At 38.1% G+C, this 16,045-nt stretch overlaps 1 protein-coding gene across 1 annotated transcript in view; it reads right to left on the minus strand.

Annotated features, from left to right (window-relative positions):
• Positions 1 to 16,045, minus strand: part of RANBP17 (RAN binding protein 17) — a 163,292-nt gene that overhangs the window by 147,107 nt on the left and 140 nt on the right. Inside the window, exons 2-9 of the mRNA XM_087760196.1 lie at positions 12,044 to 12,190; positions 10,990 to 11,080; positions 9,601 to 9,767; positions 6,097 to 6,162; positions 5,458 to 5,562; positions 2,591 to 2,756; positions 773 to 846; positions 177 to 296 (exon numbers count right to left, since the gene is read on the minus strand). Coding sequence (XP_087616322.1) covers positions 177 to 296; positions 773 to 846; positions 2,591 to 2,756; positions 5,458 to 5,562; positions 6,097 to 6,162; positions 9,601 to 9,767; positions 10,990 to 11,080; positions 12,044 to 12,190 — 936 coding nt within the window. The remainder of the gene's footprint in view (positions 1 to 176; positions 297 to 772; positions 847 to 2,590; positions 2,757 to 5,457; positions 5,563 to 6,096; positions 6,163 to 9,600; positions 9,768 to 10,989; positions 11,081 to 12,043; positions 12,191 to 16,045) is intronic.

A 16,045-nucleotide genomic window follows, 5' to 3' on the forward strand; every position in this document is an offset into this window, starting at 1 on the left:
CAATTTTATTTTCATAGGGGTTTTGCTTTGTTTTGAATAGAAAAATCAAAGCAAACAGATGTCTGGCTGAAAGTGGTTTTGCTAGATTCAGTAAATTAATGAAGACTGTAACTGGAAAAACAAATCCACAGGTGGTTTAGCATTTCAAATAAATAAAATGAAAAATAAAAAGATACCTGTGGATTTTCAAGTATTTGTTTCACTCCTTTGATTAGATTACCAAGATATTTGGCACGTTCTGGATTGCTGAATAAAGATCTCCTTGTAGAAGCAAACTGAACTAAACAAGAAAGTGCCTGAAGAATAAAAAAAATACTGTAAGATTAAAAAATTTAGACTTTCAGAATAATCATCTCTCAATGTTTAGAGCAATCCAACCTACTGCTGTCTGTGGCACATTCCACAGAACTACTGTGGAATGCTGAAGATTATTATTTTTGCAGCAATGGCTATATGATCATTGAACACAAATATGGCTTAGTTCTAAAATTCCCTCTTACAACAGCTTCTGACTTCATCAAAATAATTAGGTGGATGTTTTCTATGTGGCTGAGTAGTGCTGAATTGGGGGAGGAAGGATTTGAATGCTTGCAGATTCAGAAATGAAAACTGGGGCTGAAGTTCAAAGAAAAGACGTCGTGACTGGGCACTGAGCCAGGGGACTCATAACATGCTAATGCACAGAATAAAACAGGGTCTTTTGGACAAAGTATAGATGTAAAAAGACTATTTTCCATAATTACTTGAGTTTAAATCACTACATGTCACTTACTAACTGAGACAGCATTGGTGGAAGGGAATGATACAAATCAAAAAACAGGTCCAAGGTCTCTGGCTCCAGGAAGACTACGGAAAAAGATAAGTTGGTTTTATCACTCTCTACAGGCAAAAATTAAGTATCTTTACTTTAATAGAATCATCTTCTTTTTAACAAAAACAGTAAGAGTGAGATATCACTGTAGTTGAGAACAAACTATGAATAGATGCATTATTTAGTTCATTGTATACTATTAAAAAAAGCACTATTCTCTTTTTATCACATTTAATCTATCCTGTAGCTCATAAAGAATACTTCCCTTAAACTGCAGATGATGCAATACTTTGTCAGTTGCTTATAGAACACTGTTCTGGAACAGATGAAAGTATACTGATTTCTTCAGGTTACTACAGTAGTACACTAAGAAAAGACAGGCTCCAGATACCAAGGATTAGTTTAGTCTGTATTTAAACAAAGGCAAGTTCTTAACAAAAGTTCCACAGACTATCCTGAAGTCTACAGACTGATAAACAGAAAAAAATACTTGAAACACTGAGTTACCAATTCACTGTGGAATCACATCAAACTAACATTACCCTATTTTATGAAGGGGTAACAACAGGGTAGAAAAAGTTCACCAATAATTCATAATTAAGTAATCCCACAAATTAAGTAACACTTCAAAGTTGTTCCATTTATAAGCATTATTTTATATGAAGACTTGTGTCAAATACAGCATCACATAAGAAAGGTTAATCTCCTTAGGCATTCCTTGTGTTTAATGACTAAAGGGAGATCCCTCCATGGACAATTTAAAGTATGTAAACTAAAATCTTGGGAAAACCTCTCCCCATCTCCTTCCTAGGGCATCTTGGGAAATTACTGTCACTTGCTCAAATTCAGCCTTTTGTCACTACTCCCCTGCTTGCCATATATTATTGCTCTTCACTGTTAGGTTTACAGGTGAACTCAATGATCTTAAAGGTCTTTTCCAACCTAAATGATTCTATCATTCATCCCTCATACTGCGATGAGAGGCTGCTGGACATTAATGGAGAAGGAATGGAGTTATGCATGGAAAATGATGAAGAATAGTATTGCTGAAATAAGGAGGAATATCAAATGCTGCAGTGTCACGCTATACAGGTAAGCCAGATTTAAACCTCCCATCTTGGGTAAGGGAAACTGTGTAGCTGCTTTAGCTAGACGTTACAGACTTCCAATCAGGCTCATTTATTTTGCCAAGAAGCAGGATAAAGTAGCCTACAAGGAGCTCCATGCTGCTAGTGCTAAACTGCGTCCATTACCCAAGGGAATTTCATTAAAGCTAGCTCGGACATATTTATACCAGACTGCCATCTGCACTGTATAAGCCCAGGAAGTCAAACCTCTAGAGCCTAAGAACCAAGATGCAACCCTTCTGCTGCCTTCATTAACAAGCTCACATACTAGAACAAACAAGCACACTAAAAAAAAATATCACAGTTTTCTCATCGGGAAGAAGACAAGAGAAAACAGACACGCTACAAATGATGTACCTCTTCAAGGTGTTCATATGCCAGGGATGAGAATAGTATTCAGTGTCTAATTAGAATAATTTGATTTACTGCGAATATCTATGTTATAGACCACATTTATTATTTCTGTCTGTAAAAATAACAACGGAAAAAGTGTGAGAGAAATAGCAGAAGAGGTTTACCAGTAACTCACCAGCAAAAAAACTCTTACTCCACATTAAAAATTATTTTCTATTTGCAAGTATTGTGACAAAAGAAGTTACACAATCTACTGGGTATGGACTTCAGACTAATAACAGTTATGATCCTTTCTTACTTGTTCTCCAGTTTGTTGGAATCTGCACAGTGCATAGGTCATCTGCAGATTCATCAGCTGAATTTCCAATGAAATCAAAACTAAGACAATTTAGTACAAGCTTCAAAAGTTGCATTGCTAGACTTTGTTGCCGTTGGTCCTGAAGGGTTAAAGGTTTCGCCAAGAGCTAAGAAGAAAAGAAATCTTGTTAGGTCACCTGCGCAGAACATGCTTTAAAAACATTTTTTGAAAAGGAGAATGTTTGGATATAAAACTGCAAAGTTCAGAGCAAGAGAACACATACTAAGAGAAAAATAAACCCTTCAACAATAAAAGGTATTGTCTTTCCTTAGGGGCAAGGGGAGAACCGTTATTGCCACCTCAGAGACATCTTCCATGTCAAGCTACAGCTTCCAGACTTATAAATAATTTTTAAAAGACTGGTGAAATAATCCTTTTGCATAAAATACTTATAGGTAAAACTCAGCACGTCACTGATACTGTCTGTTAAAACAGCGCTAATGTTCACTGCAAAAATTAAACTGTAAGGTTTCCTGTTTTTCAGTTACTCCAGACCAGCATGGAATACACAGCATATGAGTAAAAAATATCTCAACCAGAGGTTATTTTTCAGTTTGATGTCCAGGCTGCTGAACAGTATGAGTTTCACAGTACGCATACTTGAAGACTGTTCCTTTGGCAAGTCTAGAAAAACCTGGCATTAAAAAGCAATGAAATGAACTGCCTGTAATCTGGATGTAGCTATTTACAACACCTGTATAAATACAGCTGTCAGTGTCTCCACTGCTTTATAACCCCTGTAGTGTCAGAATAAAGAGGTACTTTGTAAGCAAAACAAGCTGTTGGGATTTGGAAGTCTATACTCAACATACTGCGTGTAAGAACACATTTTTGTCGATCCCTTTCTGGAATTATAATAATTTAAATAACATTTTATCTTAAAGAAATTACTACCTCAAGGTTACACACACAATATTGAGGCACTGAAAACAAAACTCAAATTCGTTAGTCATTGATGCATAATTTTGTTTAGAAAAACAATAAAATAAATGCAAATGCAACAACTTTATCTAGCTCATCTGCTCCTTATTTAGATTCAAAGTCACATCTCTCAAGTTTATTAACAAAAAGTTTTAAAATTCAGATGATAGGAATTAAAATCAACTGTGTGTCGTTAGATGCCTCATTAACTTGATAGTAACTGTTGCGCCACATTACAATTGACACTAAATTATGAATTCGGCTTTGAAATCAACATTGAATTTCTGAACATCTTGCATAAACATAACCTCTTTCGCCACCAATACTCTCTGTAACTTTTAAACTCTTGGAATTATTTTGGTGATTCCACATTTGTTAGTCGAGTGTATTTTTTAATGTATTACAGACACTGAAACATTTCTAAAACCAGCTTCCTATACTAAAGTTGGCATTATAAAGACACTAATTATAATTTTCTTAGATTTCTCTCTGGAAATCTGTGCGATGTCACTTAGACAAACCTTTCAACATATGAGAGACTAAAGAAGTACCTGTAGACCAGCTGAACTTGAAGAAAGCTAGAAGTGGCTGCCACAGGATACAGGTTCTCACAAATACATTCATTGTTTTGATGTGTAAGGGGGTTTACTATATCTAAGAAGGTTCTTCCAAAAACATCCCGTTCTTCTTTTAAATTATATATGATTTCTCCAATAATATGCAATTCCAACACTGATTTAAAACATCCTGTGTACATTAGCAGAGCACTCCCTCTTTAGAGGTGAGGGTTTACACATTATTTAATTGCTCTATATATTAAAAAAATATACTGCTTGTCACCTGAGCACTGGTAGCTGACCGCATGTGCCCTTTAAACTTATTGTAAATGTGAGGCAAAACATTCTGGTTAGACTAAAAACATACTGTGAAAGAAATTTAAGCTAATACAGTTTATCTCGTTTTTTACAGCAGTACCTCAATCACATACCTCAACCTTGAGAATTGTACCTTTAGCCAAAATGTAATCACTACCATTATCTACTGACTCACAGTGATGTGTGAGTGTTTAAATTCCTAGCTTAAATGGCTGTGTCCAAATTTCAACACCTAATTCATTTGGTTTTCAGAAAAACTTAATAAACCAGCACTCTCAAATAAGTCAAAGAATAGCAATCAGGCAACATTGAAAAAATAGGCTGCTCTCAAAAGCAAAGAGTTGCTTGAGCTGAAGAGAAGCAGAATGGTACCTCACGGTGCCACTTCTGCCGTGGAAGGCCTTGATCAGCACAAAATGGAAAGTGCAAATTTCAGCTTTGATCTCAGTTCAACCTACCTGGTCCTAAGACCTAGCTTACAGCATGCTGTTCTTCCTCACCTCCTGTCAAGGCTCTTGAGAGGCTGCAGCCTGAATTACCCCAAGATGTTACAGAGAGCATAAGGGAACTATTGAAGGAGGAAAACACCTTGGCCAGATTTGACTGCACTGCCATACCACAAGACAGAGAATTTGTCTTCTTGGTCGCTCCTAGTTTAATAAATGATTCCTTTAGCAAATACTGAGATGGTAGGCCAGCAAAACTGAGATACAATTAAATTAAGAAAAACATCAAAAAAGAAGACAAGCTCAGAATTTAGATAGTTTACCCTTTACGGCAAGATATAAAGACAGAGAGATGGCATAGAGAGAAAGACTGACAGAGAGCAAGAGAGACATGGAGGGAAGAAGATTGGAATCTTTGTCTTTGAACATTTTTTGGTCACTTGAGCTTAATTGGGTGTCATGTAATCCAGTGAAGTACTGAATTCATCAACTCCGAAAATATTAAGGACTGAAACTGAGACAATTATGATGTTAACAATTTAGGTTCAATTATAAAGAGCCTCACCTCCTTCAAAAGAGAGCACGCAAGCATCAGTATGTCCTTTAGAGAGGTGTCACGGAATGAGGTAGCTATTTTACGATGTTTTGCTGAAGGTCTTGAATAATCAACCTAAGAAAAGTTAGGACATAATAAACAATGCTCCCTTCTTTGCTCAAACTAGATGACAGGTATATCTGGCAGATTAAGTATTCAACACTAGAAATGAAAATTACGGTCCCGCACTAAATATAGATCTTGACAGCTTCCTGAAGCGCCTCCTTTTTTCCCTTCAAAATTGTCTCTGTTTCTGGACGCAATGGTCTGAGGCACTTCCTCGGGTTAAGATATAGGCAAAAGAAAACCATTAGCAGAAATACAATTGAAGAAGTTGATCACTCACTTTGCTTTACTAGTTCTAGCGACTACGATGAGAAAAACTTTACCCCATATCAGATGTGGTATGTATCTGGTACGGGTAGAGTCTCTGCGCTAAGAATTTCTTGTCTCTACATATTTTGGTAGGGGAGGAAGGTGTGTTAATCCCTTCATGTCTAAGAAATGTTTCTCCAACCGTTTTCATGAAGGGCAGAAACATTCAGCACACTGCTTTATCAGCAATATGTACATCCTTTGCAGAAGGAAAAAAAAACCAAACGTGCTTACTAGATTCATTTCCTGAGTCAGTTCTGAGAGAATCATTACTCCTATTATATAATGGTCCACAGTGCCCTACAGAAAAAAAAAGAAGACAGGATTGCTCAAACATCACAGCTTGTATTTAGTATTTTCCAACATTTCTAGAATGAGATTGTGTTTAATATTTTCCAACATTTTTAGAATCAAGAGGAATTTTTAGGCTGAGATATCCTAAGCTGTTTGAAGGCTTTCATGACAAATTCTATCAACATTAATAGAACTAGACCTTCAAACTCCCTAATTAGCTCTGGAAAAAAAAGTCATCATAAATTTTAAGAATTGTATGGTAACAAAACCGTGTCTGAAAATAGACTCTAAGTAACTGCAATCTAGAAATTCACTATTACACATTCCTCAAACGTCTGTTCAGTATTCTAGAACCGGTAAGGCAAGCTGTATGAAATTCAAGCCATTAAAAAAAAATAAGCTGTGCATGGATGAAAAAGACCACAGGGCACTCTCAGAAAAAAACCAAGTTTCTAAATGCTACCTATCAAGAAAACCTAATTCTCTTCCCTCCACAGTAGTATACAATGCATTGGTTTGAACTGAATGATATATTCCATCTCTGAGAACTTGTGTCTAAAAAGTAGCAGCTGTCAAATATTTGCATCTGAGGATGCAAGCTGGTCATGAGTATTTACGTTCCTTGAAATGTTTCACAATTCAGATACAATGCAGAATTTTGCATTTAATTAACAAAATTTAGCTGTCTTCACTGATTTACTACAAAACGTTTATAGAAAAATTAAATCCGTTTGGTTAAAAGCAATTAAAATCAACTGCAATTAGGCCTTGCCATTGAGTCAGGGGGAAGATCTCTGTGTCTACTTTCACAGCTGCAGTTTGCAGCCTCAGCACCCCTGGTGTCCAAAAAGCAATGTCATCCTTCTCAAAATTTTCCTGATATCTGTCACAACCACACTCATTTTCACAACTCTGAAAATCACCCAAAGTTCAACTAATGAAGAATCTGGCCACTTACCAAGGGGCCTACCTTTTCACTGTCATCTAGTTTGTATTATCACTTGCACCAAAGGAAATCAAAAGTGAAAATTCCACAGAACTCTCAGGCAAAATTTATACTGTTGCCCTATCTGCATTCAGTAAGACTGAAGATCTTATACTGTCATTTGGACAAAACTTTCTTTTACATTTCAAATTCTTAAAATAGTCTATATGAATGTTCCTTAGATCACACAAACCTGCAAGAATGGAAAATGCAACCTCCCCTTTTTCACAGGTGTGAAAAGCTGTGTGGTGAATTATGGAGGAGTCGGGAACAGAACTGCAGAGCTAGCGGCTAATCCCTTTTGCTATATTAAATCACGCTGGATGAACTTCCATCTGGCATGCTAATGCATACGTATTTGAAACTACCGTACGCTAATTATTAACATATATTAGTATTGTTTAGGGATTATTTTTTCAATTTTTATCTAAAATTTAATTCACTAGTAGATCTATGGCTTAATTTTCTTTTCTACAGGAATTCTTAATTTAACTAAAGAAATCTCTTAAGAAGCTAAATTTTGTATTTAAATCTCTGTTTTTAATGAGCTACACACTAAAGAGTCACACTGCAATCATTTTAATAATAAATGCAAAATCCAATTACAGTACATTCATAAAAATAACTGCAAAGTGGTGGAGAAGTATACTAGAGTTTGTTTTTAATAAACAGAATATTGCAACTTATCTTTTATTAGACATTCCCAATGTAACTCAAAAAGTACATTAACTTGAACAGTATTATAAACAAAGTAAGACTGAAAAACAAATGAGAAACTCATTGGCAAGAAACATAAACTGTTAACTTCATATTTTCTTGTTGAGTTGCCAGGATCACCAACACGTACACACATAATGGATCATTTTGGAAGTAAATCTCCAAATAGCTTAAATTCTCTGATTATTTTTTTCTCAAAATAAGTACTAGGCTTTACATTCACACAGACACTCAGAAAGATTAATCTGTATTAACTTTTTAAGCAGATTAGTCACCTCCCAGAAAACTTTTTAAGAACCTTTTTATACGTATTTAAATGCATGAAATAACCAAGTCTGGCTATGAAATATCAAGTCTAACCCATGACAACCAATCACTTTCTCCAAACTTACTTTGCCAAAGATGCTGTATATCTTTAGGCACTGTGTCTGACATTACTTACTCTAGATTTGACATGTAAATTTGCACAGTGAACAGTCCATAGCAAATGACTGCACTCTGACATTAGGAGAAATTATTTCCACTTTTCAAATACTATGTACCAAGATCACCTCTCTGTCCTGTAACGCATCCTCCTTGTAGCAGTGACCAATGCAGTGGGGGAACAGGAAACAATGTGGAAGCAAATGTAAAACAAGAACATTCCTGCCTCATCCAATTACTGGAGAGGGAAGATGAACAATCTTACCTCCCAAACTTCCCCATATCCCTACCTAGAATGCATAATTTTTGTGATAAGTTAGATTTAAATACATATGCTAAATTAGGTAAAGTTATAAAAACACTCCAAATTTATTACCTATCTCCCCATATTGTACACCATAATCCTAGGAGAGACAGAATGTTTTGTGTTTTTTTTTCCTTTCGCTCCTCTTTACATGTATGGAGAGAGAACATAAATATATGCAGGTATCTAAGTACCCAGGCACACAAATATGAATCATCCATTTCTCATAAAGTGAAAAAGGAACGGGGCAAACAAGGACCGCAACCACACAACAAATATACAGTGTCTTGCAATTTTGTGTGCCCCAGTTCTATCTTTACACCAGCTTTCCTCAGGAACTTCAGAAGCAGGGGTATCTAGTGATTTCTGCTAAAAACTGAAGTGCACGTGAAGTCCCACTGCTTATACAGAAAAGCAACAATGTAAGGCCGTAACAGTGAACACTCCAACAAATAGTTTATAAAGGTATCTTTTTGATCAACCCATGACAGGCACTTGAAAAAATACATTTGAACTAGTTCTAGAACTGAACAGTTCGGCATAATTCCAGCAGTCGTTATGACAAGAATCACAATCAGACTCATGCTTTAAAACATTTGACAGTCATACTCTTCAGATGGTGCAGTACCAGTGTTTCTAACCAGGTAACTGGAGCTAACGCTATCAGAAATAGATGTCCGCATCAGTTGAATAAAATTAAGGCATTAAATAGAATGGTTTGACAACAGGGGCTGATGTTTTACAACCACACTATGAAAACGTGCTTTGGAAAGAGAAAACCAACAAAAAAAAGTGACAGCACTATGAATACTGTGAGGCATCAAAACCCACAGACTCGCACAAGTATCAAACCCGCCCTGTTTCTCCGTTCTAGGGCAATCTTCTGTTTTAAGCAACGCTCTTCACACTTTTTCCACCCAAGTGTTTAACAAGTAAGTGACATTACATGCCAATCACTAAAAATGAAGAGGTCCAAACAGAAAAAAAATGGCAGAAGTGAACGATTGCTTCCTACCTGCAAAAATTTTTTTACATCAGCAATAATGTCTCTGAAGATGAGCTGATCTTTCAGTACCTCAAACCATCCTAATTTTGTAATTTTAGCAATGACTTGAACAAGAGCTTGGATGACGAAAGGAGCCAGTTTGGGTTGAGATGCTACATAGTTCAGAATGTAATTTCCTGTAAAGAAGCATTTTAAAATCAGCAATGCAAGTCTTCTGTAAAGAAAATGAATCAAATGGTTCTAATAGAAACTTAAGGCATGGATTTTTTTTTTTAAAAAATCTATATTCTTATGGTTAGTACAATAACTGTGAGTTACGTTAAATCATTAAATACAGCTAAATATTTAGTAACACAAAGCACATTACATACATGATCATTATTCTAGGACACATATGACAACAGTTTGTGAATTCAGAGAACAGGTAAAACAGAGTAATTTTTCATTACAGTCCCATATACTGGGTGCTGATTATTTCACTATGTAACAGCAGGCTCTCACAGCCAACTCAAGATACATAAAAGTTTTTTCAGACAAGAGTCTCTACTGAATGTTCTCAGTTCAACCCAGAACATCCCTTTGGGTCATGCACATTGCAGCTGCAGAAATTCCTCTCTAACTAGAAGGAACCTAACCTGTTACAAAAGCTGTTGAAACGTGTAAAATTAAGGTTGATTAAAGTTAATTTTTACCTAAAAGAACATTGAAAACTTATCAGAAGAAATGGATTCTCAGCTATGCATTTCAGAGTACTACTATCCACAGAACCAATAAACCAGTGCAGATTTTCTAAAAATCCAAATCAAAGCACTCTCCTCGTGCAAAGCCTTTCACTATTAAAGACCTAACACATACTTGCTTACTCTTTTAGGATATAGCAATGATGTTAACACAGATCCTAAAAAGTAAGGAAAATTTTGTAGGATCTTAATCCTGCAAGTAAGAACCTGCCCTGGCATAACTTTTACAAATGTTAAGAGCTGATCATGAGCAATATTACATGTAAGTGACTGGCAGGTGTACTAGCAATATCTGCAACTTTCATCCTTTACAAACATGAACTAAATCTCTTTAGTGTCTTGTGGGATAAATACAAAGTCTACCCTGAAAAATGAGTATTTTTTTTTTTAAACATGAAGTAATCTGAGCTAACGTATTTATTTATTTTAATTTTAAAACTAGGAAGTGTTATTTGTGAGCTAATTGCAGAGAAGTTATGAAAGAGCTCACAATCCCCTTCACGTTCACCCTCTCACAATGACTACCTTATGAATAACAGGCTTGGTAAATGGAGTGAACTAGAGAAAAAAAGAGACTATCCACTGAATGGTTACTGTGCTAACATGAAGTTTTAGATCCAACTAATATAATGAAATTTTAGCCACAAATGTTACTTACGAATGTCAATCCTTTGTTCGATAGGTAATGGAGATGCCCTGCTTACAAGCTTAGACAGGCACGTTGCTGCTAGAAGTTGAGCATAGGACGTCTACAAAAACACATCAAAAGATAGTATTCAAAAGTAGGCTAATTAAAGGCAGGGACAGTAAGTCAAAACCTGATAAATAATCAATAAACCAAGATTGGTTATCAGGTTCTGGTTATGTTTGTTAAGTGTACCAAAAATTTATAAAAGATGTATTTTAGTATCATCTTTGTTTCATTATAAATAAACATAAATTACAAAACACTAATAAAATAGTGGAGACCTAAAAATATCATCCCTTTTGATGGAAACCATTCATCTAAAAGTCAGTGGAGTTCTTTAGTTTTGAAACCTGTTTTTAAATCACTTCATAATTCAGAACCATGAGATGATTACCACAGGTCCAGCCCTGGATCAAAGATATTTTCCAATGTGTTTCCTCTTTTTCTTTCTCTCTATTTTTGAATGATTCGAAAAACACAGCAAGAATTATACTGGACTTGGCTTGGACTATCAAATCAAAATCAACTCCCCTATCACTTTATAGTTAACCACAAAATTAAACACCAAAACTGAAACTGAGTAATGATAAGAGAACGGTTTAAACTAACAGACAACAGATAAGCAGTTTAAGGATTTTTTTAATACAGTTTTTTTTTCATTGTCACTAACAGCTAGAAACAAGAACAAAGTGATGTTCAAACACCAGGTTATACCACACTGTGTCCCAACACTGCCCTACAGATGACACAACCCCTGATTACAACCCTTCCGAAAGTACTGACAGTTAAGATGCTTTCCCTTTTTGTCCCTGACATCTCTAATGCAAGGTATTGTCACATCTACAAAGACCACCTCCAAATGAAAAAAATTCTAGAATCATTTATGGAACAGAATATGTACAAAAAACGGAAAAGCATTTTGCCTTTATTGTACCGACATGGTAAAGGCCCATGACTGAGAAACGTATGTGAGCTTCCACATGCATAATTACATTTATGGATAACACATCTTTCAGATACTTACTGTTCCTTGTTCTAATAAAAGCTGGCATTGGCTAAGACATTCTGGGCTATCAATAAGCTCCAAGAGTACCTTCTCAGCTTGCATTCGCTGTGCTAGATCAGTTCCTTCATACAGGTGGTTACATAGTACTTCTAGTTCTGCCAGACTCTGTCAGGAAAGAACACAATTGAAGCTTCCATGAAGACTTTTCAACCACGTAAGATTTCTTTAAGGGTTTATAAACCTAGATACTATACCAGTAACATGAACTGTTACCTACGCTAAGCTTTCCAGTTGAGTCACATTTAAATTATCAAAAAATAAGAGGCTTTCTGCGACAAGAAGCCAAAAATAACTCTGAAAATTAAGTTGCCATTTCTTATTCTCTCAGCTACCAAGATTTTTTTTATATGGTTCAATCCATCTGTTTTTCTGAGTCTTCAGATGGGAATTCCATAGCTTTTCCAAAGAGAGATGAAAAGATGGAGAACAGTGAACAGTTTGAGCTATGCTCCTTGGAAAACTTCTGGCAAATTTCATTTTAAGAGCTGTAATTACTCATCAAATTACTACACCTGGGAAAAAATCGCATTTGTCTGTATCTGTTGATGCAAATATTAGTGAAAGATTGGACAATTCAGAAGCTATAGAGCAACAGAAGAGCTAAAATTCCTCTCCACTTAGAAGCTGAAAAAGTTCTCTTTTGTAAAGAAGGGGCAGGGGGGAATCGCCCTCTCCTATGTGAGGGATAAGATTTAAATCTACTAGTTCCTGTCTCACAGGAGAGAGGAACCCTTTGAGCACATTTTGGAATCATTACACCATCAGAAGTTTTAGGCTTTGGGAACCTGGTGGATGCTATGGAACCCTCACCAAGGACCAGCTATGTCATTAGAAGGCACCCAGTAAATACTTCATGACTTGAGTGTGGCCTAGAAAGAAGAGCAAAAGAGAACATGCAGATATGACTGGTCTCATTTAAAAGTTTGAGTCAAAATCCTGTTCACCAGCCTTTCCAAAAAGATGTTTTGTACTTGAAATAAAAGATGTGGTTCAGCACAATCTAGCATCACTTATACCGTAGCTCAAATGCCTTTTAAAAATCCAAGACAGTAATAGTGTCTTTGACAAAACCAAATGTACTTTGGTTGCCAATCAAAGCATGTCATTTCCTAGAGACACGCTTCTTATCATAAAAAAACACATGGTCTTTTTCCCAATTTTTTGTTGTTGCTGTGCATACGGAGTCTCTGGCTTTCATCAGCTTTTTCTGAATTTCAGTAATAATGACATTTTAAGAGTCCCTGATTTTTAGTCAAAAAGTAGCCATGTACTTGTTCCTTTGGAGAAATTCTAAGAAATAGCACATTTGCTTCTGGAATGAACAGATCAAATACCTCAAAGCCTGAGCTCAATAGAGACATCCTTTGTTTTTGTTTCCCCTCCCCACTGTGTTCAGGGAGAGTGGAGGAAAAATAAGGAACAGGTAACAATCCCAGTAACGCAATTTTAAATGAAGCAAGATCCATGCCAATTAAAGTGAAAATTAAGACTCATAAAATGCAAGCATACACATTAGGGAAAATATAACACAACACAAAAACCACGTAATTGGAGTAAAACATGGGAATAAGGACATCTAGCAAAGATAGCTTTCAGACATAAACTATAATACATCTTTCCATAATAGAACAATTCCAACACAATCTGAGAAGCGTGAACCAAATCATCATGCCATAACCAGCAAAAGTTAAAGACCCTCCTTTATTTGATCTGAAATTTGGCTTTCAAGTATGGACCAACTTGACAACAACTTTGAGAAAGTCCAGAATAAAACTGGGATATCAGCCCAATCACCAAGGCCTAAATCATCTGTAGACCACCTGGCATTAAAATAGCAAACCTCTGAAGGACAATGAGGGAAACCCACCATAAATTTTTAAAGCAAGCCTGAACAAAAACTAGATAATGATCTTCAGAGAAAAGCTGGTTTATCGGATATTGAGACTGATGACCTTCAGCACTTTGAAATGCTTTATCTGGACATGTTTGGTCTCAGGAGAAGGTTATGACAAAGTTTCTTATTGGTAGGCTTGAGGTATGGCCAGAAATTGCTCAGAATTCTCACACTGCTGAAGAACTTGTTAGATGTTCTCTGGGTTGTATTTTACGTGTAGCACCGAGGAAACGTGCTGATCTTCCTTGATTCAGATAGTGAAAGCAAAAAATACAACCTGAAATCAGCAAATACAACCATCTTGTGTATGATGGCAACTCAGCTGAGCAACAGAAATATTATTCAACTTTATTGAGAAAAAAATACTTGGCGAAACCAATGAGAAGTCATAAACCAGCTCTCTCTGTTAGATATTTTCTTCAAGCAAACAGAAGACTGTCACAATCCCTTTTTTATTGTGAGACAAAACATGCGAAACTGATGCCCTCAGATACCTCCTTTACTCAAATCCTTATCAACAGCTGAAAGGTGATTCCTAAGAAAACAACAATACTGTCAATGAAGAGGATCTAGCTGTTAGACGCTAGCTGCTTTAAGTGACTCAGGAGTAGCAACAGACCTGTATAAGAAGTGGCATTTTTGATCACAAAGAAGTGTAACTTTTTCCAAGAAACTGATTCACATCCTAATGAAAAAGGTTAGACACTGTGATTTTTTTTTTCTGCTTGTCACACTTTGATAATATTCAAGAATAAGCTAAATAAAGTTCTCCAGATACTTCTGGTCCCACCTCTCCAGCTCTCAGAAGTCCCTGGCAGCTCTTCCACTAGCCTGCGAGAGAGCCAAGGGCCAGATATGCTGGGGGCCCGGCTCCACAGCAACCCACCAGGCAGGCAGCCAAGGAGCCAAGCAAACTGGCAGGAAACCAGGTAGGTTCCTGATTAAAGTTTTGCTGACACTGTCAAATTCCCACAGACATTTTGATTTTAATCAGCATTTTCTGACTGAAAACATTCTGTTAAGAAAGTTCTACCAGCTCTATGCAAGAGCAACAGGATGGGCATAACTGCTGAAATGCCACAGTCAAAAAAAAAAAAAAAAAAGAAAAAAGAAAAAAAGCCATTTGGGTATGAGGTGATAACAAGATATTTTAGTGGTCCTTTTATGTAGCATGCCAGGTGCCCAAGTATTTAAATAAATGCCTAAAACAGCCTTTCTAACACTGCCAAAGCTTGCTGCTACCAATCCAGTGCAACCGCAAGGGACTCCGGATGATGCTTAACACCTCAGCAAGCGTCTTCTGGGGCCCTTTTCCTGCCCCCCCTTTCTTCCTCCGTTGTCTGAGACACAGTTTCAGTGGCCGATGTGCATCTCGGACAAGTCCTGGTGAGGGGCTGCCTCTGGTTTTCAGGGAAGCAGCGGAGCAGGGAGCCCACCGATGCCTTCGGGAAGAAGCGGCGTCAGGAGAGCAGGTGCGGCTCGCTCACACAGGCGCGGAGCAGCCACAAACGGAGCGTCCCAAGCGGACACACGCCAAGCGTGGGAAGCCACCCAGCGCAGGCCGGCCGCCCGCCACCTCCACCCAGCCCCGCAGGTACCAGCAGCACGCCGGCACCGCACGCTGACGCGACGGCTCCGACCTCCACAGCATCCCCCGAGTACCGGCCCTCTCGTCCGACCCCAGCCTCGGCCTCCACAGCCCAGCCCGCCGCCCACCCGAGACCGCGACCTCGGTCCAGCGCTCCGACGGAGCCCGCGGGATCCCCGGAGCTCGCCTCAGCACCGCCCGCCGCTCCCCGGGCAGCTCCCGGGCACCTTTCGCCCCTCTGCCCGGGGCGAACCTCCGCACCCCAGGGTCCCCTGCCCCGCTCGGCCGCCCCGCTCGCCCGCGCCCCCCCCCGAGGGCTCCCTCGCGCACCTCAGGACCCCCCTCCCTCCCTGCGCTCTCCCGAGCTCCCGGCCCGCCGCCCCCCACGACAGCCCCATCGCGGCCCCGGCCCCGCACGGCCCGTCGCGCCCCAGCGGCCAGGCCAGGTCCCAGCGGCCCCCGCCGCCCCGCCTGCCAT

Source organism: Nipponia nippon, unplaced genomic scaffold, assembly GCF_047370975.1.
Source record: "Nipponia nippon isolate SJK-2023a ecotype South Korea unplaced genomic scaffold, ASM4737097v1 scaffold_21, whole genome shotgun sequence".
Lineage (NCBI taxonomy): Eukaryota > Metazoa > Chordata > Aves > Pelecaniformes > Threskiornithidae > Nipponia > Nipponia nippon.